We start from the raw sequence: 26,720 nt of genomic DNA, 5'->3' as shown, positions 1-26,720 counted from the left end.
TATTGATGATAATAATAATACATTCACTGAAATTCTTAAGAAAAATTCCATAATACTTGTCAGAAGGACACTGGCACAAAAATGTCAATTATTATAACTTTTTTATCAGCCTGGGTGCTTGGAGAGTTATTTCAATCTCAGCAGCAAAATGTAACAATTCTGATAGATATGTACCTAATATATGCACCTGTCAGTGAACATCCAGAGGGGGCATTCAGGCTTCCGGGGAGGGGGTTGGGTGAGCACATTGACAGCATCATTACTTTATTTTATGAGGCTCTAAACTGAACCAAATGTCAAGTAACTCTTGTGAATATGTCTAATTGATCTGTATGTGCAAATTATGCCAGTATTTCAAGCATTGATCAAATTGCTATTTGAAAAATGGAGAATTTGAAGCTAATTTTTATGTCAACTTTTGCTCAATTTGGATTTTCACTGACAAGTGCATAGATGTAACACTAAATAGTAGAGTGGACAACATACAGCTCGAAACTCAGATATCATTAAATCTTGTGTAACTACAGTATGTACTGACTTAAACATTAACAAGATCACTACTGAACAATTGTATACAGTCATGATGCTGTGTTGTTGTGTAGCAGCATTTTAACGAACTAGCCTTCTCGTTAAGTTGTAATTAATGCACTTTCAGTGATTGTGCTAGGGAGTCAGCCTGTCCACAATATATTCCACTACAAGAGCACGTCAGCAGAACGTACTGCACCTGCGTGAAACCCGTAATGTATTGTACATTAGCACTTCGGCAGAACGTCTCATATCAGGTTGTATTCGCTCATATAAGGTTAGCAATTCGACAGTAGTTTCCAAATGTTATGCCGGAAAAAATATCTTCTGCAACAGTCAAAATTCCGATGCAACGTTGACCAAAAATCCAACGAAAAACGCGAAAATGCAGGGTTCTGCGCACGCGCAGTACGTTCTGCCAACGTGCTCACTACATGAACATTATAGCTATGCCCTGGTTTTCTTTGCAAAAGTGATATACTTTCAATAACCGGTAGAATGTTTGCTTGCTTGTATTTCAGAATACAAAAACATTACATGATTGCTACAAAAAAGCAGAATTTTATTGTAACACTTAGAGGAAGAATGGCTTGGGTTTTGATATTTTGACCCCATGTTCAGTTTTCTAGGAACATGGGGAGGGGGGCACAATTTTTGTCTTGATATGTCATGTCTCAAACTTCGAATTTTTTTTCAAAATTACTTCTGGATGGCTTCAAGTCAGCCTCATAAAATTGTTGGTCATTTTTGCTCATCACATTTACAAAGAAGCCTTGCAAAGGGACAAGCGGTGAAGAAGAAGAAACTTGGGCAAAAACCGGTATTGAAACTACTCAACAGTCCAAAAGATATTTGAGAAACGTATCTATATTAAAATGTGCAATAGAAATATTTGGCTAATTCTGTTCAACTTTTACACAATTTCTGCAGCTTGACACAAAAAATTTTGGCAGAAATTTGAGGTAACAAAAAATTTACTCAAAAAACTTGAATCAGAATGGAGTAGACTGTACCACTATGGTTGTAGGTAAGATGTTTTTATTTCCTCTACACAGGTGGTCCCTCCCATCCCTTTTTTACACACAGAATGGACTTGTCCATTAGAATTAAATATTTTAGTGCACTTGTGGAAACTTTTCTCCGGAAAAATGGCTCAGTGTCTTTCACACATGATATGCATTTTGTTCAAGCATTATGAAACAATCCCCTTTCCAAAAACACATCACACTAGTAGGAATGAAACAATGCCGTAAATTTTACCGTCAAATGGGGAGGGGGGGCAAAAAGGGGGGCCAAACTTGGGGAACGACAAAAAAAACGTTGATATCGTTGGAACAATCCATTTCTTATTGACAAATTAAAATGGACTGGTCCCATTTTTTTGTACAGAACAAGGGCAGGACCGTTTCATTGGTAAGACGGGGGTGGAAGGGTACACGCGGAGGGACTGTAAGAGCTACTGGACACAACAGTTGTTTTTCCCCCCATTCCTTGTGATGATCTTCAGCCTGGACTTTGGCCTGTACTTCTCCAGGAAATTCAGTTGCTTGGCGTTGATAGCTCCACGACGCTTACTGAAGAAGAAAAGAAAAGCATTCTTAATAAAAGGACGTTACGTAACATTTTTGCACCAAAAATTTAAAGTGTTACTAGAAGGGTAACTGTAACATTTGGAAAGCAAATGCATGATATTTACCTTCACACATGGTCTGCTCTGTTAATTCTTACTCAAACACATTCATATACATGTATATATGGTCAGACAGTCTAAATCCCTCCTGCTGTAAAATTGCAACATCATGAAACCCAACACTAGTTGCCATGGAGACAGACGTCCAGGTTCAGGTCATTGACCCTATTGGTTTGGAGAAGAAGAGGAAAAGTAGCAAAAACAACTTTTCAACATATTTGTGTAAAAAGTGCCTTCTACTCACTCTCTGATGTACTGCACTGCATCCTCAAATTTCATTCCACTCTCCATCAAGGCCAGAGCAACGAGAACAGGCGCTCTGAAAATCAACAAAACATCAGGATCATTGTAAACTACAATCAAAGCACATGTACAATTGCTCACAAATATTTTCCCAGTCTAACTACGCAAGGAATGGCTTGTACATATCCAAAATGTGCAACGAAATCCAGTACCATGCCTGGGATATAACTGCTTTTTCAGATACGCAGAGACTATCCAGAACTGTGCCAGGGGCAAATCTACATTCTCAGATACACAGTCTATCCAGAACCATGCCTGATCCTAACCCTGACCTATTCGGGCAAAGAACGAGATAGGCACTGTTCTGGATACAATAGCTCGTTTTATACCAGACTAGGGCAAGCTACTATGTCATTGATTCTCTCTCAATAGCCTCTACTGATCAGTACAGACAATAGTTAGTCCTAGATTGTAACAATGATTATTTACAGTAAAGTGCAAAATGACCAACACCCACCTGCCGAGCCCGGCCACACAGTGAATGGCGATGCAGCTCCCCGGGTCTTCACGGAAGCGAGTCTTCAGCAGGTTGAACCACTCCTCCACAATGTTGTTAGGTGGGGGGGCTCCATCGTCAAAAGGCCAATCCTAAACAAAAAGCCTTAGAATTAGAAATTTGACACCTTATTACAATAGGTCCCATTCACATTCAAGAGCATTTTCTATCCACGGCTGGGAAACCACCTGTAATTGCAGGTAAAATTGGAGCTGTGCAGGTATTTCTGATGTCTACCTGAATCTAACCTATACCAGTCCACTTGGGTACATGTCAGCATGAAAGTTTATCTGAGTTGGTAAATTACATTATGAAAAACTTAAACTGTTCTCCAACTCATGTCGGTGTATGTTGATTTTCATTTGACTGCACTGTTTCCAACTTTTAAGTATGAAAGAAACAATGACAGCAGTTTATGAACAGTTTTAGTATCATCTTAAATTCTGAGTGTTGCAGGTAAAATTTGTCTGGTGTAGGTAATTTTCAATGTTACCTGACCCAGTGTTGGTATGCAGATGTTGAGCCCTGAAATGGTATGCTTCAATTACAAATTACAAACCTAAAATAGACTGAAATTTTCACATGCAGACAGCTTTGTTTATGTACGAACTAATAGGAAGTCACACTGGGAACACACACAAGGGAGACGTTGATACAAACACAGGACAGGGTCTTTACTCAGTAAATAGCATGACTTGTTTACTTACACAAACACGGATGCCTTCCAACACAGTAAACGCTACGACTAGTTTACTCACACAAACATGGATGCCTTCCTTCTCCAGTGGCTCAATGCTGTAGGTGGGCTCACATACTCTCACCAACTCCTTCACATTGTGACTCTTCAGTTCCTGAACAAACAAAAACAATAACAAATACAAATTAGAACTAGAAAGGTAACATTTGCAAAGCAAATGCATAATGTCTACCTTTGCATATGGTCTGCTCTGTTCTTACTCAAACACATTCAGATATATGGTCAAACAGGAGTCTAAACCCCTCCTGCTTTAAAATTGCAACATGATGTAACCCAACACTAGTTGCCATGGTGACAGACATCGGCCTCAGGTCGTTGACCTTATTTGTTTGGAGAAGATGAGGAAGAAACTGAGCAAAAACAATTGTGTTTTCCTTCGGTAAACATAACAAGCTTAGTGCTAATCTAGATACAACTATCCCCCTTAAGATTTTAACACTAAATCAACACCCCTGAACCTTTGAATGGCATAGCCCAATGATAATACAATTGTATGGAAGACACCACTGACCTCGATGTATTTGGGGAGGTTGGAGTTGGAGGGGCGGTCCATGATGAGGAACCTCATGCCCTTATGCTCCAGCACTACGGGCGGAGCCGGTCTGTTCAGTCTCGCCATGGCAACAGACTTTCTCTCAACCAATCACAGCACACGGTTCACGCTGACCGGAACTTTCCTTCCCACACAAGGGGGGAGAGACGGGTTGGCGGCGCCCTTATTTGGACGTTTCGAAGAATTCTAAAAGTAAGGCAGGGGTTTTTTCTACCCGTAGTCGAAATTACCCCATTCCAAAGTGCTTCTGGGTAAGTCGGGGAACGGATGGCCACAAATGGCAACAAGGTGCGGTAACAGAGGGGGAGGGGGGCGTTGGTTATTGCTGGCTAGCGCTGGAGGCACAGTTCGGTGGAGAGTTCACGCGAGGTGGAGGTCGTGTTGTGCCCTGCAGTACTCTGCACTATCCTTCACAAACGCCATAAATGTCACTCCAAGGCAGCCAAAGAACTGGGGAGGGAAAAAGAGATTGCAATATTAGTACGATAATGACAAAACTTTTTTGCATATTCACGCCCAACATTAACGGTTAGTGTGGAAGCCATGTGGTGAAAGTACACATGATACAGTAAAGGTTACTCCAAGGCAGCCAAAGAATTGGAGAGTGGCAGTGGTAAAAAATACTTTTCTTTCAGTGTTCAGCAAGATTGCAGAATGTCAAAATTTAATTGTTCTACAATTCTGAAATGCTTATTCAAAATGCAGGCAAAAAGTCAGGATCTAAACCCCATTGGCATACACAAAATTGCATGAGGGCCAACAGTTTACATGCAACTTGAAAAATACATGCAAAAATACCAGTAGTATACTGGCATTCATTTCTTACAAAGTCTTCTAGTTCTAAATCTAGTTCTAAAAAGAGAGTGCCAACGTAATGTCACAAGTCAACTACATATGTAAACAGCCAGACTAATCGGTCTTGACTTTGGGGAGTTAATCCCCAAAACATGGGATCATCTCCAAAGTTCAAACTTTATACCTGGCCATAAAAAAAACCTTTTCAGAACAGAAACATCCTCTAGAACAACCCCTGCATCGAAATAACAGCACAAAACATTTTTATAGAACGCAGTGCACCACATTTCACTTTTCACGAGGCTCTGCCAAGTTTATTAACAAACCTATCATGTTTCATTACAAACATGCATACGTGAAAGTTTAATGCTGTCTTGCTTCAGACAGCCACACACTCATGTAAAATTAAGCTGAATCAATATTTCTCTTTCATAAGGGGCATGTTAATTGATCTACCTTTCACTGTATGTCATACTGTTTCTTGTAATGGAGGCAACTGTGTCTTCATCTGTATATACTATAACCAACTTTAAAATATATCTGCCTTCAGTGTAACACACCAGCTTTGCAGGTATTTTACAGTTTACACTAAACAACCTGGCACACCTAACCTTGGCACATATAACTGTGCAACCTACATATACAATGGTTGTAGGAAAATAACAACAAATTTCCTATATATAGGTAACACCTCAATCCCAGGTTGATAAGTCTAGTACTTGAAGGTACTAGTAATAATACAATACTAAAAGTAATACTACATGTACAAGGCAACAACAGTTATTTTAAACACTTCTCTTCCTTATTAATACACTAGTGCGAAATTTCATAACAACTAGCAATAGAAGTGAATAATTACCTTTCAGAGCAAGCTAAGCTATGTGTGCGACATTTGAATAACCAACAGACGCTACAACTAGTGCCTTTACACCAACATGCTAGCAACTACGGGGTCACGATGGCCCAGTTTAGATAAACAAAGCAACACAGGCCTGGCTAAAAATACCCGTGTGCACATACCAACACAAACCTGTATATTTACACTTCCCAAAACTTCCTTCTTCTTCCTTCTATATGGCTACACAGTTGCCAATACAAATGGTAGATTGCTACATTCAAATAAACTATGTGAAAAACAAAGAAATTTTGGCTAAAATTAAAAATACCCCTGTGCAAATGCCAACACAAACCTGTATATTTACCTAATGTACTCTTCTAAACTTCCTTCTTGTTTCCTCTATAAGTATAAGGCTACACAGTTGCCAATTCAAATGGTAGATTGCTACATTCGAACTATGTGAAAAACATCTATCTATGTGCATAATCAGAGGGATTAAAACTTCAGGTATGTTTGGCATTGCATGCCTCTCATATTGCAAGGGGTTGTGACATTATATATCATCCAATTTCCTGTAAGCATGATGGTTTATGGTTTCAAATACTCAACCTTTTCAAGGGTTATAAGCAGAATTCAAGCTTTTAGAAGTAGACTCAAGACAACCTAAGCTAATAATAATATTATAAATAAAGAAAACTGTTATTTTCTTTTTGAAGTTTTCGCAGCGATCTGTCCACCATGAATTCATGATACCACAAATATCTCTTCCTTGTATGACTTCTGTACTACAGAATTGTTTCAAGTTCAACCTGAAATTTAAAATTTAAACAACACAAAAGTTTGAAGATTTGCAGTAAAGAGTATAATGCCCTCAAAAGGGGGGGAGGGGGGCGCTCTTCAATCAAAAATATGTCTGGCACAACTAGAAGGGCAACAGTTCAGTTGTTGCCCCGTCTGAAATGTTTTCAGCAAAAAGGGTCAGCGGAACTGGGCATGCGACCTCTAGAGCAAGATTTAGAGGTCAAACTGCACCATAAAACTGGCACTAAGCCCAGCGGACCAACCAGAACATGTCAGTAATCCGGGATTAACACATATTCATCTGCCAGTCAGGATTAAGTCGAAGATTAGATCAGCTTGCCAAGAAGATTGTGGAAACTGTTGACAGCCTGTTATGGACTTCTCATACATACATGTAGCTGCTCTTCTGCTATATATAACTGCCAAAGGCAAACAGTACAAACTTGCTATAGCAGCATATTCAAACACAGACGGTTGTTGTTTATTGACAAGATGGCTAATTCAAACTTCATGTACATCAATTATAGCCTCAGTTGTCCTTGATAAAGGTTAGACATCTACTATGATCTGGGTAGAACATTAAGTAATGCAAAATGAATCAAGCAACTGCATAAATTCTCTAAAGAGTACAAAAAATATAAAAAACAAAATATATCAAGCAAAAATAAGCTCTCTGAACAGTCTGACGTTTCGGATAGCATTTGCTCATGATCATAATCTGTCATCATTTTGTCACTGATGGAAGATAATAAGCCAATGCTATCTAGAACGTCTGACGCATCAGAGAATTTATCGCTGCTTGACTTTTCAAAATGTGTACTGTATATCATGTCCTTTGCACCTGTTACCTTCCAAGAGAACTCACAAATGTCTATCAAATATTCATGGCAATACTCTTAACATATGTTAGTCTAACTAACAAATGAAACTGTGTTGTGTACTGTGGACATCTTAGAATCACAGCTGTTTGTCTATTTTTTTTCATAAATAGGTATATTGTGATAAAGAAATCGAAATATTGATTGTGAAAATTAACTTTCAACATAACACCCACACATATTTTCAATCATAACAAGGTGCAAAAAACATACAAATCTGACTAAAAAAAAGTACTCTCAGTCTCTTGTCACCATAAACTTGTGACTGTACATACAAATATACTCATACACAGGGATCTCCCCAGAAATTTAGGACAGAATGGAGGAGGGTGCGAAATATCGGTAAATTTGACCAAAGAACCCTGGAAAAGGGTGTAAAAACACTAGTTTTGAAAATTAACAGGGTGGAGCTGAGATAAGGACTGGGTGGAGGAGCTCCACTGCTCCATTGTTTAGGGAGGTCCCTGATACATGACAAGCTTTTCAAATAAAACAAAACCATTTCTCAGAAATTCTCCACTAATGAAAGATTGATAACTTCAAAATCAATATTTCTATGACTGCAGTCTGACTCTGTGTCACCAAAAACAGCCAAATAAGTCTGTGGGCTAAATTGATGTGTCTGACTCAGCCCTCGGAGTTAACTACGGTTACCATATTAGGCAAGCGCTGAAGGGGGGTTGATAAGCTGAGGCCTAGGAAAAAAAATATTGTGTTTCCTGTTTCAGTCCTGAAAAAATTAGGGTTGGTAGGTAGGAATTATCCTTTTGTTTTCTTATTTTTTTATTAGACTTTGGCAATCTCTAGTGATTACAGTAAAACTTGCATGAGGACACTTCTATTTTCAGTGCCAATGTTAGAAAACCGATTGTACAATGTTTCATCTCTCATGTGTCAGATCATGGAGGTAGAAAAGGTCAATTAGCTTGAAAAATTCATGTCACTTGCAGGATCCACATAAAGAAGGCTAGGGTCTGCAGTTTTTTCAAGGGTTGGTCGGGAAACAGGAAACACAACATTTATTTCCCTAGGCCTAAGCTGAGGGTACATTTCCCTAGAGTCTAGATGACTCAGTAGCAAAATGTCTACAGTCATAAACTCACCTCACTCATGCCTGGTACATGGTTATCTATACCAGTACAGGCATACATTATATCATTAATATCCTTAAACATCAGTTTTTAAGGTTAGAATAATTTGTTTCAAGAATTTTACAATTCAAGAAAAAAAAGTTGAGCTAGTACTTACGCGTAGTAATAGTTTGGTTTCTTGAACCATCCAATTTTGATTTTGATCAGAGGAAAATTATTATTCTGTAGTGGACATGAAATAAAAAGCTTTTGGAATTTCATTCTGGACTGATTTAAAAAAAAAAACACTTGAGAAAACCTCTTATGACTAATGGCCACTCCTTCCGTCCTTAAGGAGGTGGTTTAAGAAGCTGTGACAAGATTTATCAACTTGGGGTACTAAGAAAGAACCAGGAAGCTGTCTATTTGTCTTAGCCGGATATACCTGTCCAATATTGTTATACCTGTTTAACGGCCACTGGTTTTATATGGCTAGGAGTGGTCTGGGGTCTAAAATTTCACATCTTTAAAAGTATTGGGATTTTGTGTGGATTTTTAGATAACTAGACTCTAGAGGAAAGTTATTTTGATAGTAAGAGATTGGTTTTGGTATGGTATGTAGGTTTAGTGTTTGTAGTTTTCAGGTCAGTGCTAGTAGTAGTAGGTAATTTGATCTCTTGGTTGGACTCTTGGAGCTTAACTTAGTAAAGTCTTTTCAATCAAAGTACAGAGTAACTTTGTTATTCTGTGACTCACATGTTTTGTCTATTTGTGTGTGGTGGACAATACATGTAGCTAGTTCCGTTTTTTTCTTTGGGCAAAGCAAAAAAATTTCATGTTTTTGTTTTACATATAAATCTACATCATGTGTATGTTTTTATATCTACTTGTTCATTGTTGTGAAAAAGGTATGTAAATATAGTGATGTTGTGGAAAAGTTATTTATTTTGAGCTATGAAAGAAATATGTCTTCTACTGTTTACTTCATAATAAAGTTTCTTTATGGGGATTTAGAAAAATAAGATGCACAGAACCAAAACACTTGTTTCAACTGTTGAATTGCAGTGGAGAATGACATGAATACATACACACGTACATGTACTAATGTATTTGTAATTCCACAGAACAGGCAGTGTTTTAACTTGTCTATTTCAGTGCCAGAGCTCTTTGTTATTGTCTTACTGAATTTGCATGGTTATAATCCTATAGGAACTTCACACTTTGCTGGATTTGACACACAAAAGCTTCTGACAATCCTCAATTAGTCATTGTTCTTTTATGTGTTTATTGCACTTATCTGCCATTTATTATGGGTATTAATAGCTCAGAGAGGAAAGAAGTGTAATGATTTTGTTTTTCTTTCCTTGATCAAGTTGATGGAGTGTTTGTTGGTTGCCGAAGTAATTCTTTAGGGCTCTAGGTTATATTGGAGCTGCTATACAGGTATTAAACAAGTGTTTCTGTTTGTTGTGTGAAGTTTAGATAATGAAGTATGGAAAAAAGGTTACGAAATTAAATCTGACTGAATGAATGAATGAATGAAAGACCTTTATTGTATGTTTATGTTCTTACAAGCTAAGTACACTGGTCATGAAGAAAGAGGGAAAAAATTACAGTAATAATAATATCTTACACAATATGGTACTGCTTCATATTTTTTAATTCCTCAATCTGTTTCTCAATTTTATTATAGTGGTTCTGTACCCAGTATTTCAATCAGTTTCAGTAAATTTTGGTTATACAATTTTGAAATGTAGGTTGGTTCAAAATGATGGTAGTGAAACTAGTTGCCTGCTCGTACCAGTTTGGTTGGGAAATTCCAGGAATGTGTATTTTGATTGATAGTGTTGCCATTTCGATCCCTCGCTAAATACCTCGGAAAAAACGGGGTCTGATATCAAGGGACGTGCTGTGTGATCACGCGGTGACCTCTCCGAAAGGTCACAGAGACATGACAACGACAACTGGCGATACCCAGCTGGTACAGGGTCAGTGACGTTTGAACGTCTGTAGTCATAATTTATGACAACTTGTTTTAGAAAGTTTTGTTAAAAATAACAGCACACGCAGATCTGGTGTCAAGGGTATTAGAGGTCAAATTTGAATTTTGTATATTCTATTAAAACTTTCACCAACACTGTGACAACCTGCCTTTCCCTGTAATTAAAAACCCACCAAAAAACATACACGATATACAGCTATCTACAGAGGTTGAATCAAAACTCTAGACTTCATTCTAGAACATCTAATAATACTAACACTTTAGCACAACCCTACCTCTAGTCTAGGAAGATCACACAACTGATATCACCCTCAAAATGAATAACTGAATCCTCAATCTTGACTTCTGGAGTGGAAAAACTCCATATCACGACTCCGCTTTGCCTAGCTTGAGTCTGAGGTTAAAGAAAGACTTCAAATGATCCAACCAAGATAGTACTTTATCTCTTAAGCTCTGGAGAGTCACTTTGACTAATGATGGATTCACCAACTTGAAGAACCTGACGGAACTAAAGACGTAGAAGATCAAGGATCTTTGAGTTGTTAGCTAGAAATAGCCTCAAGAAGGATGACACTTTTGGGAGATTTAAGAGAAAGGTTAGGGTCTTCTCTGGATGAAATTTGCTATTCTGGTTGTTGCTTTCTTTTAAACAAATTGGATGAATAAATGTATTCAACTACTCTTTTATGTCACACAGAAAATACAGAAATAGCAAGAAATGTAAAATTTCATTTGCAAATTTGGTGCACACTTCTGTGAAATATTTAGAATTGTTATGAATTTCTTTTATCAATTTTTGTGAATTTCTTGCTGATTCTGTCAATAAATTTTTCCAATGGCTCCCACAAGGTAAAAGACATGTATATAGCAGGAAATTGACGACAGGAAATGAGATAACCTTTTCTAGGACCTTGACCTAACTTCCATCATTGTCCTTGACTAGTCACGCGGAAATAAGGTAGAAACACAAGCAACTAGAAAGGTAACATTTGCAAAGCAAATGCATAATGTTTACCTTCGCATATGGTCTGCTCTGTTAATTCTAATTCAAATACATTCATGTATAACTCTAAGTCCCTCCTGCTATAAAATTGAAACATGATGTATCATGTAACCCAACACTAGTTACCATGGTAACAGACAATCTGGTTCAGGTCATTAAGGTTATTGTTTGGAGAAGAAGAAGAAGCGTAGCAGAAACAATATGTTTTCCTTTGGTAAACATAAATATTGAAATAAACACACACCAAAAACAAAACCTCCATACAAAGGTAATGATACTGTTTTTGCCATATGCACACAAGCCTGGGGATACATGTACAAAATGTATCTCCGTTTCTTTGATCGTCCATCACACCATAAAAACCAACACAACCGACCAGAAAATGCCCGCAGGCAAACAGACAACAATCAATTTTGTGCTTTCCGAATCACAATCTTCAAACCTGGGTTATTATGATAACATTCTGGATGGTTGATGTTACAAATATGCAATATTTAACATGTTCAACAAACGTTTTTGTGCATTTGTAAGTTTTCTACGTTCTACCTTTAATTTTTAAATAGGATGTAATTCAGCATTTTGTTTTAATTGTTAACTCATTCTATCTGTTTATACATCTTAAATTGTAGATGTAAACATTTAAGAAAAGAAACATTGTTCAATGGAAAGCTGTTCTAGAATCTCACAAGGAAATGGTGTACAAACATGGATTTTCATGGAACAAATGCCATACATGTTTCCATCCTCTAATTATACAGTCATTGGGGTAGAATTTCAAACACTGTTCATTGGAAAACTGTTCTAGGATCTCTCACAGTCACAAGGAAAATGGTGTACAAATACAGTACAATTATACATTACAAACATGGCATTTTCATGGAACAAATGCCATACATGTTTTCTTCCTCTAATTATACAGGCCTTGGGGTAGAATTTCTACCAAGAATGAGAGACACAAGCTATGGGAAAAAGAGAAGTACCCCTTAGGGTATAAACCCATGAATAAACTCAGCTGTCAGGTATGGAATGTCAGTTAGAAATTTATGCCATTCCACTGGGATTTTCACCAAAACATCAATATTTGGACTTAGCAAAAAAGCTGCCAGACTAACCATTCTTTTGAAGTACATGTTTTGGTATCTAAGCAGCTCTTAAGATTAGCCACAAAGCATTATCTAGAGACTTTAAGAACTTAGAATAGAAGGTAATACAAAAAGAACAGTTTACATTGTAACAAAACTGGACCACTTTAGCAGAATTCTAAACAGATTTTAAACACACCACCCTAATATATTTTTAGGACTACAACTATAATCGGAAACAAAACATAAATAATTTCCCAAAGCATTATGCACTTACGATCAAGGAACAGTGAAAAATCAGTGTACTCACTTTTAATTTACATGTAGCTCCTTCTTCCTAACACAAGCAAGGTTCCCCTACTATGTACATGTACATAGCTTCGTCTGGTGCCAGTATGAATGATCCAAAGTCATACCTGTCTTTCTGATTCATCATACGGCAGTTTAGATCGTATGCAAAGCACATGACTGATCCTTTGGAATAAAAAAGCTCTACATCTAGTACATGTTTGACCTTTTAGCTGAGTCAGTATTCCCAAGATCAACTGATATCTGTGCATGTAGTCATCGGGAGTTAGAATCTAGTACCACCTCAGGCCTGGCAAAAAACATGTTGTGTTTCCTGTTTCCCGACAGACCCAAGAAAAACCTGCCGACCCTAGCCTTTTTTTGTGGGTGGACACCTGCAAGGGACATTAATTTTTCAAGCTGATCAACCTTTTCTAGCTCCATGATCTGACACCTGAGTGATTAAAATGTTGTACAAGGCCTAGGAGAAAAAATGTTGTGTTTCCTGTTTCCCAACCGACCCTAGAAAAACCTACCGACCCTAGACTTTCTTCTTGGTAAATCCCAGCAAGTATATACTTTTTTAGAGCTGATCAACCTTTTCTAGCTACATGATCTGACACCTGAGTGATAAAATGTTGTACAATCGGTTTTCCAACGTTGACAGCCTTCTCAAAAAAATTTAGAGTAGGTGGCTGATAAGAAAAAGTAGCAGGCGAGCCACGAAGTGGCTCGAAGCGAGCCGCGCAGCGGCTCGCAGGGGGAGGGTACGGGAGGGGGTGGCCCCCCTCCGTTGGGGGGTTCCGGGGGCCTCCCCCGGAGGAAATCGTAAAAATTAGACCCCTAAACATCGTTTTTGGTACATTCTGAGCAGCTTTTATGGCAATCTTGTGGCTCCAAAATTTACTGTTCGTGCACAAATAATTCCGGGAAAAGGCTGTATTAAAATTGTTTGCCACTCCGATCGTATTACGCGCGGTCCTTGCGCCCGGCCACAAAATGCAGAAAAATAAAGAAAGCATATTTAAATGTCAATTTGATCGAAAACATAATCATTGGGATGTGAAAAAATGTCACAGTTTCGCTTTTTGGAAGTTTTGTTACTGTTTTGGCGGTTTAATTCTAGCGGGGTGCGATCCATAAATGCCCTATGGAAATTCACCCCGCGTCCCGGTACACTGACTTCCGGGTTCCTTGAACAAGAAAATTACGAGAAAATGGCCAAAAATCGGCGTAGAGAAATATACATCTTCCCGAAAATTCTTTTAATTATGTATTTCTTTAATAGGATGTTGCTTAGTAGTCGTAGAAAAAACGTAGAAAGCAGCGTAAATGTGTCTCTTCTTCACCGGCGAGAGCCTGCCGGCAAAGAAAAATCTTCCCGCGCTGCCGGCTGCTGGCCACATCGCTTATCCAATCAGAACGCAGGTCATGTGAGGTGAACCAATCAGAGCGTCGATCGCACGCTGCTACTTAATATTCATGACAAGATGGCGCCTGAAAGCTCCTGTTTTTGTACAGCGATGCGGAGAGTGCGTGTTTTTATTCCGGGGTTTTGACGCTGATTTTTGGCTAGCCGTGATTAAGCTACAAATGCCACACTAGTGGAGACAACAGATGAGTGATCATTTTACGATCGACAAGAACTTTTGATGAATGAAACAGCTGTGAAATCTCGCTGATGGCGATTTGTTTTTGAAAATTTGTCTCTGTGTATGAAAGATATGAACACGCTTCTATACATGTCTTGATATTTTTTGACGTGATTTGTACTAGTTATTTGTAGCAGGAATGTTAGTAGTGCCGGGAGAATTTGGGAAGGTAGCGGCTTGATAAATTTTCGTGAGCAACGAGTTTACGAAGCAAGTTCCGCCTAGCTCGAGCGATACAGCTCCGCGGATACAACTCGAGCCCCGAACAAGACCCTCCCCCCGTAAAGTTTCGGCCGCGGGCCGCTCGTAGAAGCAAACGCTGACTCGTGCACTAGAAATCTGCACAGGAGGCTAAGAAAGAAGCAGTTTTCAGATCCAGAAAGCTAGCAGAAATTTGTCTGAAGTTCGTCAGAAGAAATGAGCCGGTGAAGTTTGTGAGAAAATGTAACGGAGCTAACTTGTTTTTCTGAAAATTTAGACGAAAGTAGCCGGCGCAAAAATTTGAAAATTTTGACGAAAGTAGCCGGCGCAAAAATTTGAGTAGGCGGCGATTTTCGCCGGTAGCCGGCTTGTTTTGAGAAGGCTGGTTGACATTGAATATAAGTGTCCTCATGCAAGTTTTACTTCAATAAACTGTATTGTGTAAGGTGGATCATTTGAGTAGAGATCACCAAAGTCTAACAAAAAAAAGAACGAAAAAAAAGAAAATCCCTACCTACCGACCCTAATTTTTTCAGGACTGAAACAGGAAACACAACATTGTTTTCCCTAGGCCCCATCAGGAGTCAGTATCTAGTACCACCTCACACACAGACTCATTTAGCATACAAATCACACGTACAATCACGCGCTGTCGGCAACATCCACCCACAGCACCAGTTAGAATGCAGATGTGTACGTCTGTATGATGGGAGATATTGTCGTCTAGTCTAGCCGGAAAGTGTACATTTATCAAGCTAGTAAGCATTGGCACCCTTTAAAAACATGTGACTCAATATATAACTAGCTATATTTTGTACATGTTTCCTGTAGTACTGCAATGATACTGAATAGCTGTTAATATATTTTGTGTTATACATGTCATCAACATGTGGATACAATATGTAACATGTACATTTATAAATTATGAAATATTTGCAATGGTTTTGTGTTCACTTTGTTCAGTTTTGACGTAAAGTTCAGTAGAAGAAAAAAATTTCCTTCATACTAGTAACTTCTTGAGCTGTATCTTAAAGTTGCGAATGCCTTCTTTCCCCTCCAATCACCACCATACTATTATTTTCTAAGAGTTTTTCTTTGAGATTTTTAGTATAATTCTGTATTTATGGCTATACTATAGATATATGACTGTGCTAGCCCCTCCCAAACATGTGTACAGGAAATCCAGTTTCTCAGGTTAAATATGTTGATGAGTCACAACTAGCCCTGATCTGTGAGCAGACTACTAGAAATACAAGCTCTTAAATCTTCCATCTATGGTCCAGACTATCTCTGACTGGTACTACTAGAGGGTCTGCATGGGGGATCACCTCTTACTGGGATTACAAGAGGGTCTGCATGGGGGGATCTTGGCAATGCCTACACGTAAATTTATTCCATTGTGTGATCGCAGACACCACCAAACTACAGAATCACAAAGAATTTGTTGATAACACTCTACAACAAATTCAGGATAACATATAATATGCTACGTAGGATTGTAACGCTTGGTGGCCAGCCTAATAATGTGTCAAAATGTATCATGTGCCAAAATGCATTATGTATATCACTTGTACTTCACATTATTGTACTTCTGTAAACATCTTGCCCGTCTGCCAGTATTAATATGCACCACAAAGAAGTGGCTAGACAAGCCCAGTTAACACCTATATGTGGGCTGCCGTATTGTCTACCAATCAAGGTCAGAGTCGGTTATACGCATAATTAGGATAGCTTAAAAGGCAGGACACAGTCGTGTGTCGTGAGTGATTACGAGAGAGTCTAGGCGGAGTGACTTCTGAGTGTCCTGTGTCCGTTCCAACTGAACAAGTAAGTCCTTAGTCATTTGTCTATAAAAAAGTACACAACGCAATGTCCGATTGTTAATGTAACTGAGGCTCTTGTTAGTTGTCAGGAACTGTAGAAGAAAGGTTGGATATCTTGTCGTTACAATGCTGTGGTTGTTTATGATTGTGTTACACTGTGAATAAATACACTCCTCCGAAAGCAGAATCCAGTATCCGAATCGTGCTTGCTTGAATGTTTAGGTAAGCTAACATAGAGCAAAAAGGCAATTGTTACAAATTGGTGCCGTGACCAGGATTCTGCTCCCTCGGTGGAGTGCCATTTGTTCTTTCGTTGATTGTTCTCGTGAGCTTGTGCACCTATCGGTAGTTGTTTATGTCGCTATTTTCATTGGTAGATTTGCCCCGGGTGGTTTTGTAGTTTGTGGAGCCTTGTGTAATCAGGACCCTAGCAGATAATCTATTTCTATCTCGCGTGGGGGGTTGAGAGGAGGTTTCTACTACAATTGACCTGCGCGTAGTGTTGTCTAAGTCAGTATAGTTGCCGGTTTGGAAGTTGTCTGACCGGAGCTTTGAAAATTTTGCGACTCTAAACAAGGATAGATTCGCGTTTGGCAGTAGTTCACTATGGAACAGCAGCAAGTAATTCCGCCTGTTGTTATTGAAGACCAAGTAATTCCGCCTGTCGATAATGAAAACCAAGTAATTCCGCCTGTCGATAATGAAGAGAACAGTCCGTCTGTAGCCACCCAAGCACCCCGATCGGTGCCCAAATTGACGTGTAAGTTCTCGGGGGAGGGGTCCGTGGACTGGGAGGAGTTTGAAGACCAAATCGAAAATGAGCGGCAGTATGGGGCTTGGGGAGATGCCCTCACATTGGCCGTGATCCGAAAACATTTGACCGGGGGGGCTTTGCAGACTTTGCGAACCGCACCAACCCAAGACGTAAACAAACCTGAGAAATTGCTTGCTTACCTCAGGGGTATTTATGCCAGGCCTGAAGACCCCACACACTACGAGGGGGAGCTCAATGTAATCAGCCGCAAACCGGGCGAGTCCCTCCAAAAGTTTGAGATCCGTCTTATGCATGTGATATCACGCGTGCACCCAAACACCCCCCTAGAAATCAGGGACAGGCTAGCTAAACAGTTGTTCATGGACCGGTTGGGAAATCCCGAACTCAGTTTGGAGGTCAAAAAACTCCGTCCCAAAACACTCCACGAAGCTTGCACTCAGGCACAATTCCTGGAAGACATTCAGGGTCCGTCAGGAACCAAACAAGTTAGGCAGTTTGGATCGTCTGACAAGGATAACTTGGTCGAACTGGTGTCTGCAACGCAGAAACAGTTAGTGGACATGCAACGCGCTCACCAGGAGCAAATTGCCACCCTGTGCAATCAGTTTACCCAGGCCATTAATGGGTTGGCTAAATCTAATGCCCAAGCCCCGCAGGCTAGTGGCGGGCCTGTTAGAACACCGCAGACCCATCCGTGCACCTTGTGCCATCAGCTCGGGCACTGGGCAGGGAAGTGTCCCCTCAATGCAAAAAACGCAAACAAGGGCAAACCTCGCACGCAGGGACGCGCACGACCCTCCCCCCAAACGCACCCTTGTTCTGAGTGCAATGAACTTGGCCACTGGCGGGCAGACTGCCCCTACAACCAGGGAAACGACTGGGGCAGCGCCTAAAGGGTCGTGGGCGCCGCCATCGAGTAGACACCAAAAGACCCGGTAGCAGCACCACCTCCATAAGTAGCCCCAAAGTAAATGCATGGGGGTCGTTGGGTAGTTTTGTAATGAGAGCGACTATCCACGACACTGTGTGTGAGGTCTTGGTTGATTCGGGGGCAGATGTGTCCCTAATCTCCAAGACCAAACTTGGGGAGATCTATGGTGGAAGTTGCCCAGTCTCCCACCATACCTGGGGGAACCGATAAAGGCCGTCTCTGGGACAGAGCTAGACATAATTGGCATGATTACCCTGCCTTTACAGATAGGCGGACAAAACTTTCCAACCCAGTTTGTTGTAGGGGAGAACTCCAGCACTTCCTGTATTGTCGGAACCGATTTCTTGGCACACTATAACTGTGATATGAGTTTTCAGGCGAAAACATTGACCATTAGGCAGGCGTCCACCGAAGTGACTGTACCCCTGATGAGACAAGGTGGCCATTTTATTCGGAGAATAGTCACCAATCGCCCCGTAGTCGTGGACGGCCGAACCTCGGTTCTAGCACAAGGAAAGGTCCTCACTAGAAAGGGTGAGGTAGCTAGAGTTGGCATTATAGAGCCTGTCACATCTTTAAATCGATTTGGATTGAAGGAGATGTTAGCAGCAGTCGAGATGATTACTCGCCATGAGTGTTACCTGCTGGGCCCTAGATTCAAACTAAGGACCGATCACTCCGCCCTGCAATTCCTCCACAAAATGAAGCAACCCGACGGGGCAATATGCGCGGTGGTTAGCTAGACTAGCTTCGTTCGACTTACGAAATAGTCCAGTCGGGCGGGGGTTAAGCATAGCAATGCAGATGGCCTGAGTCGGCGTCCCTGTGGCCTATGTCTGGACAAACAAGACAGTCGCGGGTTTGAATGGGGAACCTTGGGCTACACCCTTCGTCACAACCCCCCGGCTGATGGTAATTGTCAGTTTGGCGCCATGGCTGATCAGCTACGTAGGCTAGAGGTCGTGCCGGATGCCTCGGCACAGTCTATGCGTGCTTTAGCCGTGTCATACTTGACCCAGCACCCATGCTGGCCAGAAGCCCCTGGAGAACCCTTGGTGAGTTACCTGGTAGACAGTGAGTTCCACACCTGGGAAGAATATTTGTCTAGATTAGCCCTCAACGGCGAGGTGTGGGGAGACCACATGACGCTGGAGGCTCTGGCACGTGCGTTGGGGATAGGCGTCAGAGTTGTCAAGGTAACCGATGGGGTGGCGTGTAAGCCCGTAGAGATTTGGCCAGGGCATGAATCGCCCCGTGTGTGGGTACTTCTCGGTCTCGTAGACGATAACCATTACGTATCTCTGGGCGGTGCGATTATAAATTCCTTACGGACTTCGTCAACTCAGGAGCCCTGGTTGACTGAATTAGGGCAACGTGATATGAGTTCCGCACAGTTGAATGACCCTACAATAGGCCCAGTCCTTAAGGACAAGCTGGCTCAGAAAGACAAGCCGGACAAGACCGCTTTGGCCGATGCCAGTCGGCATACCCTCGAACTATATAAGGACTGGGACCTGTTAGAGGTACACAATGGTATCCTGTATAGAGTTGGGCCCCAAAAAGACAACCCCACTCAGAAGCAGTTACTTGTCCCCAGAGTATTGGTGTCCAAAGTCTTAAGTTGTGTCCATGACAGTCCCGCAGGTGGTCATCTCGGAGTGGATAAGACTAAAGAAAAGTTACTGAGGGGGTTCTATTGGCCTGGGCTCACCAAGGATGTGATTGTGCATGTTACCTGTTGTGACATTTGTGCCAAGACTAAGGGCGGGAGGCGACGTCCTCGGGCCCCTCTACAACCCAGTGCAGTGGGCTACCCGAACAAAAGGATAGCAATTGACGTAGTAGGCCCCCTCCCAAAAACTTCATCAGGTAATAAGTAATGTTTTGGTGCTCTCCGACTATTTTACTAAATGGGTAGAAATATTCGCCATACCTGATGAAACAGCGTCTACGGTTGCTAGGGTCATATTCGAAGGCTGGGTGTGCGTCCATGGGCCCCCAGAACGGATCCATACGGATCAGGGCCGTAATTTCGAGTCCACCCTGATCGCAGAGCTATGCAAGTACATGAGGATTGGGAAGACACGCACTACTCCGTATCACCCTCAGTCCGATGGCATGGTCGAGCGTTTCAATCGAACGTTAGGAAACATCCTAAGGGCGTATGTCAGTGCAAATCAGAGGGATTGGGATGTTCATCTCCCCATGGTGAAGTTCGCTTTTAATACAAGTGAACACTCTACCACCAAATTCACACCCTACTTTATTATGCATGGTCGTGAGGCTCGGTTGCCGGTAGAACTCATGTTTGGCATCCCCTCTGCAGTATCTGCTCCAGTGCAGGAATACGTCAGAGATATGGTGGACAAATTTCCCCAAATTTTCAAATTTGTGTCCGACAACACTAAACAGGCAACCAAACGCCAAAAAGAATTGTTTGATAAAAAGGTCTATGGCGCCCCCTTCCAAGAAGGGGACAAGGTCCTGGTGGCCAGAAAAGCGGTAGGTAAGGGCCTCGCCAGAAAGTTGGCTCACAGGTACGATGGGCCCTTTATTGTTGTTGAACGGGTTGGCGAAAATGCCTACCGCATCCGCAAGCCCAGGTCGAATGATGGCAAAGTTGTTCATTTTGAAAATATTGTGCCCTACAGAGAAAGGGAGGAAGATCCTGATTATCTTCCTCCTCTCCCACGAAGGGCTAGACATCATGTAATAACCCCGGCGACCCGAGCCGGAAGGCGAGTCCGCCGGCCTGGGGGTTTCGTACCCCCGCCTGTTGTTTCAGATGATAGCAGCCTGTCAGACAGTGATGACGACACCCTCGCTACAGAGGCCACGATCCAGCAAGCCGGTGCCCCGACCGCGGGCAGTGACGATGACCCCTCCAACTCCGAGGACGTCGGGGATGCTGGCCAGTCTGACATCGCAGACGTGGGTGACGTCTCTCAGCACGCTGTTGGCAACTTGAGCGACGGCGTCCAGCAGGTGGTTCCAGCCCTGGCGGCGGACGACGCAACAGGTGTCCTGATGGAAAGTGACGCGTCTGATGGGGAGACAGCGCAGCCTCCAGGAGGGGAGCAAACTGTTCCTGTGGAGGCATCGGGCAGTGAGGACGAACAAGACGACGCTCCTGCACCACGGCGGTCAACACGCTCCTGTCAACCCCCGGTCCGATATGGGTTCCATGTGAACAGTATAGACACTGATAGGAAACCCAAGACTCTGTCTGATATGCATCCATTGAAAAGAACATGCAACAACGCCAAGTCGTGCATTCAGAGGTCCACACGTGGCTCAGGTATCGAAGGGAGGTGTCCTGAAGTGGTACGACAGGTGCCTCGTCCATCTACTCCGGGTCAGCGGGAGATAGGTAAGGGGACTTGGGCGTCAGACATGTTCGTGGGGTCAGTACTGGGCAGCACACTTCAGTTCTTGTTAGCCTAACAGGCAGAGGACAGAACAAGAACTTATTTCCATACATAAATGGCACTACTGGACACAGAAGCTGTTTGTCATGTGTCCTTGGTCCGTAGTGGCCAACTACAGCCACCTGTTTGCAATGGAAATACATTGGCAGTGAGCGTTCGAGTATCTGTAAGCCCTTCCGGTAGAAAGCGATGAGATGTTTCATCGTGCCGGCACAGCTGATCGGTTGTGTCGGGGCGGAGAAAGGCCGTGCCTAGTAGCTTCATAGAAGCTAGCTAGGGAGAGGTACGAGGGTAGCTTCGGCGTGAGTCCGTTGGACCCCCTCTCCAAGAGGTCTCCGCTCTTAATGGTTGGGCTGAGGTTGCGAAATGCAATACTCTACAGGCTGTCGCCACTGTAGGCTGCTTAGCTGGTGTCAGCCTAAGGGACAAGATTCCCCTGGTTCGTTTTATGCTGTTCCACACCCCACAACGTGCTCTGCGTCTAACCCCGAAGCCTGTGCTAAGTTGCCCTCAGTAGTCCGTCGAGTCGCAAACCTGAACTCCAGGGCTGTCCAACAAAAAGTTTGTTACCATGGTGACATGTCACTCGATGCCTGAACTAGTTGTGTATTCTGTACAATGCATTGTCTTGGCTTCAGTTGATTAGTGGATTTCAGTTGTGTAGTGGTTCTATTGTTGTTTTGATGGATTGTTGTTGTGTTTGCATCTGTAATAGATGTACCAATCATTGAGTATGTTATTTAGAGTATATGTAGTAAAGGTGCAGGAGCACCACTTTTTTCAAAGGAGGGGGTAGATGTAACGCTTGGTGGCCAGCCTAATAATGTGTCAAAATGTATCATGTGCCAAAATGCATTATGTATATCACTTGTACTTCACATTATTGTACTTCTGTAAACATCTTGCCCGTCTGCCAGTATTAATATGCACCACAAAGAAGTGGCTAGACAAGCCCAGTTAACACCTATATGTGGGCTGCCGTATTGTCTACCAATCAAGGTCAGAGTCGGTTATACGCATAATTAGGATAGCTTAAAAGGCAGGACACAGTCGTGTGTCGTGAGTGATTACGAGAGAGTCTAGGCGGAGTGACTTCTGAGTGTCCTGTGTCCGTTCCAACTGAACAAGTAAGTTCTTAGCCATTTGTCTATAAAAAAGTACACAACGCAATGTCCGATTGTTAATGTAACTGAGGCTCTTGTTAGTTGTCAGGAACTGTAGAAGAAAGCTTGGATATCTTGTCGTTACAAGGCTGTGGTTGTTTATTATTGTGTTACACTGTGAATAAATACACTCCTCCGAGAGCAGAATCCAGTATCCGAATCGTGTTTGCTTGAATGTTTAGGTTAAAGCTAACATAGAGCAAAAAGGCTATTGTTACAGGATTAACACAACTAACTACGCTTCACAAATAATTTACCGACAACGTTTGACGAAGAGGTAGCGTGCCAGCTACGATTAAGAACAGAATTAAAATGGCTCGCTGCACCGCACAGAAAAAGACATGCAAATTTCAACCCAAACACTTCAATCAAACTACCTTCTAGTCAACATATGGCATTCCGAAACTGCACTGGAACATTTTTGCTGAGGTCAACATACGTGAGCAGCAAAGGATGAATTCAATCTCACACCCTCTCTCAGACTATTGAGGAGAAATATTACTTCATTAACAGGCTAATACACACACATTGCTTCATTTCTAGGCTGGGTACTGCTTATGTCAACAAATACATCAAGTCTGGTGGTGTTGATATAGCACAGAGCACAGGGAAATTTGTGTTGAGGACAACAACAACAACAACCAAAGCATCAAAACACTTGTAGCATGTCTGCATGCTACTAGTGTCTTTTCCTTCAATATGTTCAGTTTTCAAATAGTCTTTTATAAATCATGTCATGTTTTTTTAGACATATGGGTACAATCTGTGATGCAGAGACTACATGTAAGTTGAACAACAGTCAAAATACCAAATTTTACAAGCAAAACATTTCTCAGAAATATGGCCGTCTCAAAGAGAACTGGACCATAATAATTTTGATATCTCGACATGTAACTTACAAGGTGGTGTAGACAAAAACTAGATGAGTATCTCCTAAATCGGGATTCGAACCCGTGACCGGGAGAATTTTTTAACAACTAGCAGAGCCCTATCAGAGGGGTGACCGAGAAAGGGCCTGTGAAGGACAAAGAACAACATGTTGGCGCATTGCACCATACTCCACATTTCGCAATCCTACGAAACAACAATTCGATCGCAAAAACCCCGTCTCCACAGCCTTGTTTTTCAAACCTACAACCTCGCAATTCTTGCTGATAAAACCTAGAAAAAACAGATGTAGATTCCACGATGTACCAAACAGCTGACAGCGAGACAACGGGCTAAAACTGAACAACAAGCAGAAAGAAATCTGAGTCGGTAGAAAAATGAATGAAAGGTTTTTCTCTCCTTACGCCCCACATGCAGTTACGACTTTTCTTCCTAGCAACGTCTTGTTCTGACTATCTAAAACACCACTTAGGGAAGGTTTAGGGCTACCTGGGACGGTAGAAAGGCGGTGGGAGGTTGTAGAAGTCACTGGGAGGCTTGTAGAGAGGCGGCGATCGCCGTAGAGGGCAGAAATACCAACAGGGAAATGCTAGTCGTAGGCAGGAATGCGGGCTGGGCACTGTCGGCCGGAAACTGGCTCCAACCGGCGAACGCCGTTTTCTTTCACAAGGCACGTGCCCAAAAAAACGCCCTGAAATCACCCCTACACACAAACTTAAGGTTTTGTACCAAGAAGGAGCGTCTACTTACCATAATACCCTTACACATTAGCCTTAGGTGTCGCTGGGGAAGGCAACAGAGAAGAAAATTGAGGTAACACGATGTAAGAACGACCTGAGCTCGAGACTCCCTCCCAACAACCGACTCAAAATGGACGATCGTGACGTCACGACCGGCCGGTGCGCAGGCGCGGGAAGCCCAGGGGTCACACGTCACAATCCTTACACTGAACCTTGCGTCAGAAAAACGTGTTTTTTTGTTGTAAAAACCTTTTTTTCCGTCATAGAATAACGACAAAACCAGCGTTTACAACTCATTTTACCCACATAGAAGATAATTTCAAACACTGAAACGTTTTCAAGGACAAAGAATCCACGTCACAAGCCTTACCGGCACATACCCTGGCACTTGCGTCAGAAAAACGTGTTCTTTTTATGATCTTTTATAAAGAGCACTTTTTCGTCATGAAGGAACATTTTCAACTCTTTCTTACGCACATAGAAGATAATTTCAAACAGAGAGACGTTTTCAAGGACAAAGAAGCACACGTCACAACCCTTACCCTACACTTGCGTCAGAAAAACGTGTTCTTTTTCAAAAGACCATTTTTCCGTCACAAAGAGAGAGCAAAACACCATTTTCAACTCTATCTTACGCACATAGAAGATGATTTCAAACATATAAACGTCTCCAAGGACAGAGGAGCTTTAATAGAACCCTTTCTTGGCTCTGATGGCGAAGGCTATCAGTAAGGTTGTTATGGCAACGGGAAAATACGCACTGTGCGGAAAGATTCAGAGATAACTGTTACAGTTTGACGCACGTTCGGACTGCCTTAGAGGTAGGGACATGAAAGTGCACACGTAGCACATGGGCTTCCGGTTTCAGTTGAGTTGGCTACAAGCGGCGTACGTACCCTAAACAATGGCCATAGGGTATGAAAAGACCAGGGCCATGTAATACAACTCTGATCATTGGTGAATCCTTTTTTTTTGTTAGAATATGCAGTATTGCTTTTCTACGTGATAAAGAATTACTTGCAATATAAAACTGACAAATGTTGTCGTTGTGGTATCTAAAGTCGGTTGCTTCGCCAGCTATACTACTAGAATAGTCCTTCTTTCTTCGATCCAGTCCATGCTGTGTACTTTGCTCTTGTTGCTTACCAAAAGGTCAGGGCTTTGCAGTGAATACAAAATCTACCGTATCACATCCACTAAGAACTGCACATACCTATGAGTAGTCCTACGTATATTTATAACGTTATATAAGTTGCTCTCACGTTCAAGAACATCTGTTCATTTTACAAAGAGTTCTGAAACGCATGAAATGCTTGAAAGTAACAGTATCGTTCATTCTTCAAAAGAAATGTATCAGAAAGAAAATATGAATTGGCAACACAGACCACGCCAGTGTTGTGTTCGCTTTCTTTGCATATGGAAACGGTTTCAAAATGTCATATGGTCATACCAAAGCATCAATGGCGTAAGTAACAAAAATGTTTATCGTTTCAAACGTAAAACGGAGAATATTCTCTTTCATTGTGGCGTTTTTTTTTCTGACGGAAGGCCAACCCTATTAGCTATATGATAACCTTGCAGAAATGAAGCATTTGCCGCACACGTAGGACACGTAGGAGCAAGCGTGGGTAGTCTGAAGACGTGTTTCCAATAATCCCCAAGCAGATCCCAGGGTGGCGAAAGGCAGTATCAAAATTCAAATTGGCCATCCTTGGGTGGCGTATTGGACCCTCTCTGGCCAATGGATACTGCCTGGCCAATTTGTCTTTTGCCACCCTAGAATCTGCTTGGAGATTATGTTTCCATAGCCTTCTACGCGTGTGGGATAGGGACCGGTACCGTGGCCCATGCTGACATCGCAAATAAGCTAAGCCCCCACCCCACCCCAACACACACACTAGATAAAGTACTAGTATCCTACTGACACGAAAAGAGCAACAACAAACACAGTCACATGAAATCCCCACTTCCAAGTGACCCAACTGTGGCCAGAACTACCATGCGAAGATAGGGCTGAATAGTTATAGCAGACGCT

The 26,720-nt window shown here is 41.9% G+C and overlaps 1 protein-coding gene across 3 annotated transcripts in view; it reads right to left on the bottom strand.

Annotated features, from left to right (window-relative positions):
• Positions 1 to 1,281: 1,281 nt before the first annotated feature.
• The window catches only part of LOC109473070 (protein tyrosine phosphatase type IVA 1-like), a 32,636-nt gene continuing 7,197 nt past the window's right edge, over positions 1,282 to 26,720 (bottom strand). The window contains exons 1-6 of one of the 3 annotated variants that reach the window (XM_019772976.1): positions 24,696 to 24,853; positions 4,286 to 4,777; positions 3,776 to 3,868; positions 2,979 to 3,109; positions 2,463 to 2,537; positions 1,282 to 2,102 (exon numbers count right to left, since the gene is read on the bottom strand). In XM_019772976.1, coding sequence (XP_019628535.1) covers positions 1,985 to 2,102; positions 2,463 to 2,537; positions 2,979 to 3,109; positions 3,776 to 3,868; positions 4,286 to 4,393 — 525 coding nt within the window. In that variant the 5' untranslated portion in view covers positions 4,394 to 4,777; positions 24,696 to 24,853 and the 3' untranslated portion in view covers positions 1,282 to 1,984. Of the gene's footprint in view, positions 2,103 to 2,462; positions 2,538 to 2,978; positions 3,110 to 3,775; positions 3,869 to 4,285; positions 4,778 to 24,434; positions 24,509 to 24,695; positions 24,854 to 26,720 lie in introns of those variants that run through there. The other 2 variants (XM_019772977.1, XM_019772978.1) reach the window with 2 other exon arrangements.

Source organism: Branchiostoma belcheri, unplaced genomic scaffold (assembly GCF_001625305.1).
Source record: "Branchiostoma belcheri isolate BF01 breed outbred unplaced genomic scaffold, Haploidv18h27 scaffold29, whole genome shotgun sequence".
NCBI lineage: Eukaryota > Metazoa > Chordata > Leptocardii > Amphioxiformes > Branchiostomatidae > Branchiostoma > Branchiostoma belcheri.
This window is presented reverse-complemented; position numbering and strand designations above follow the sequence as displayed.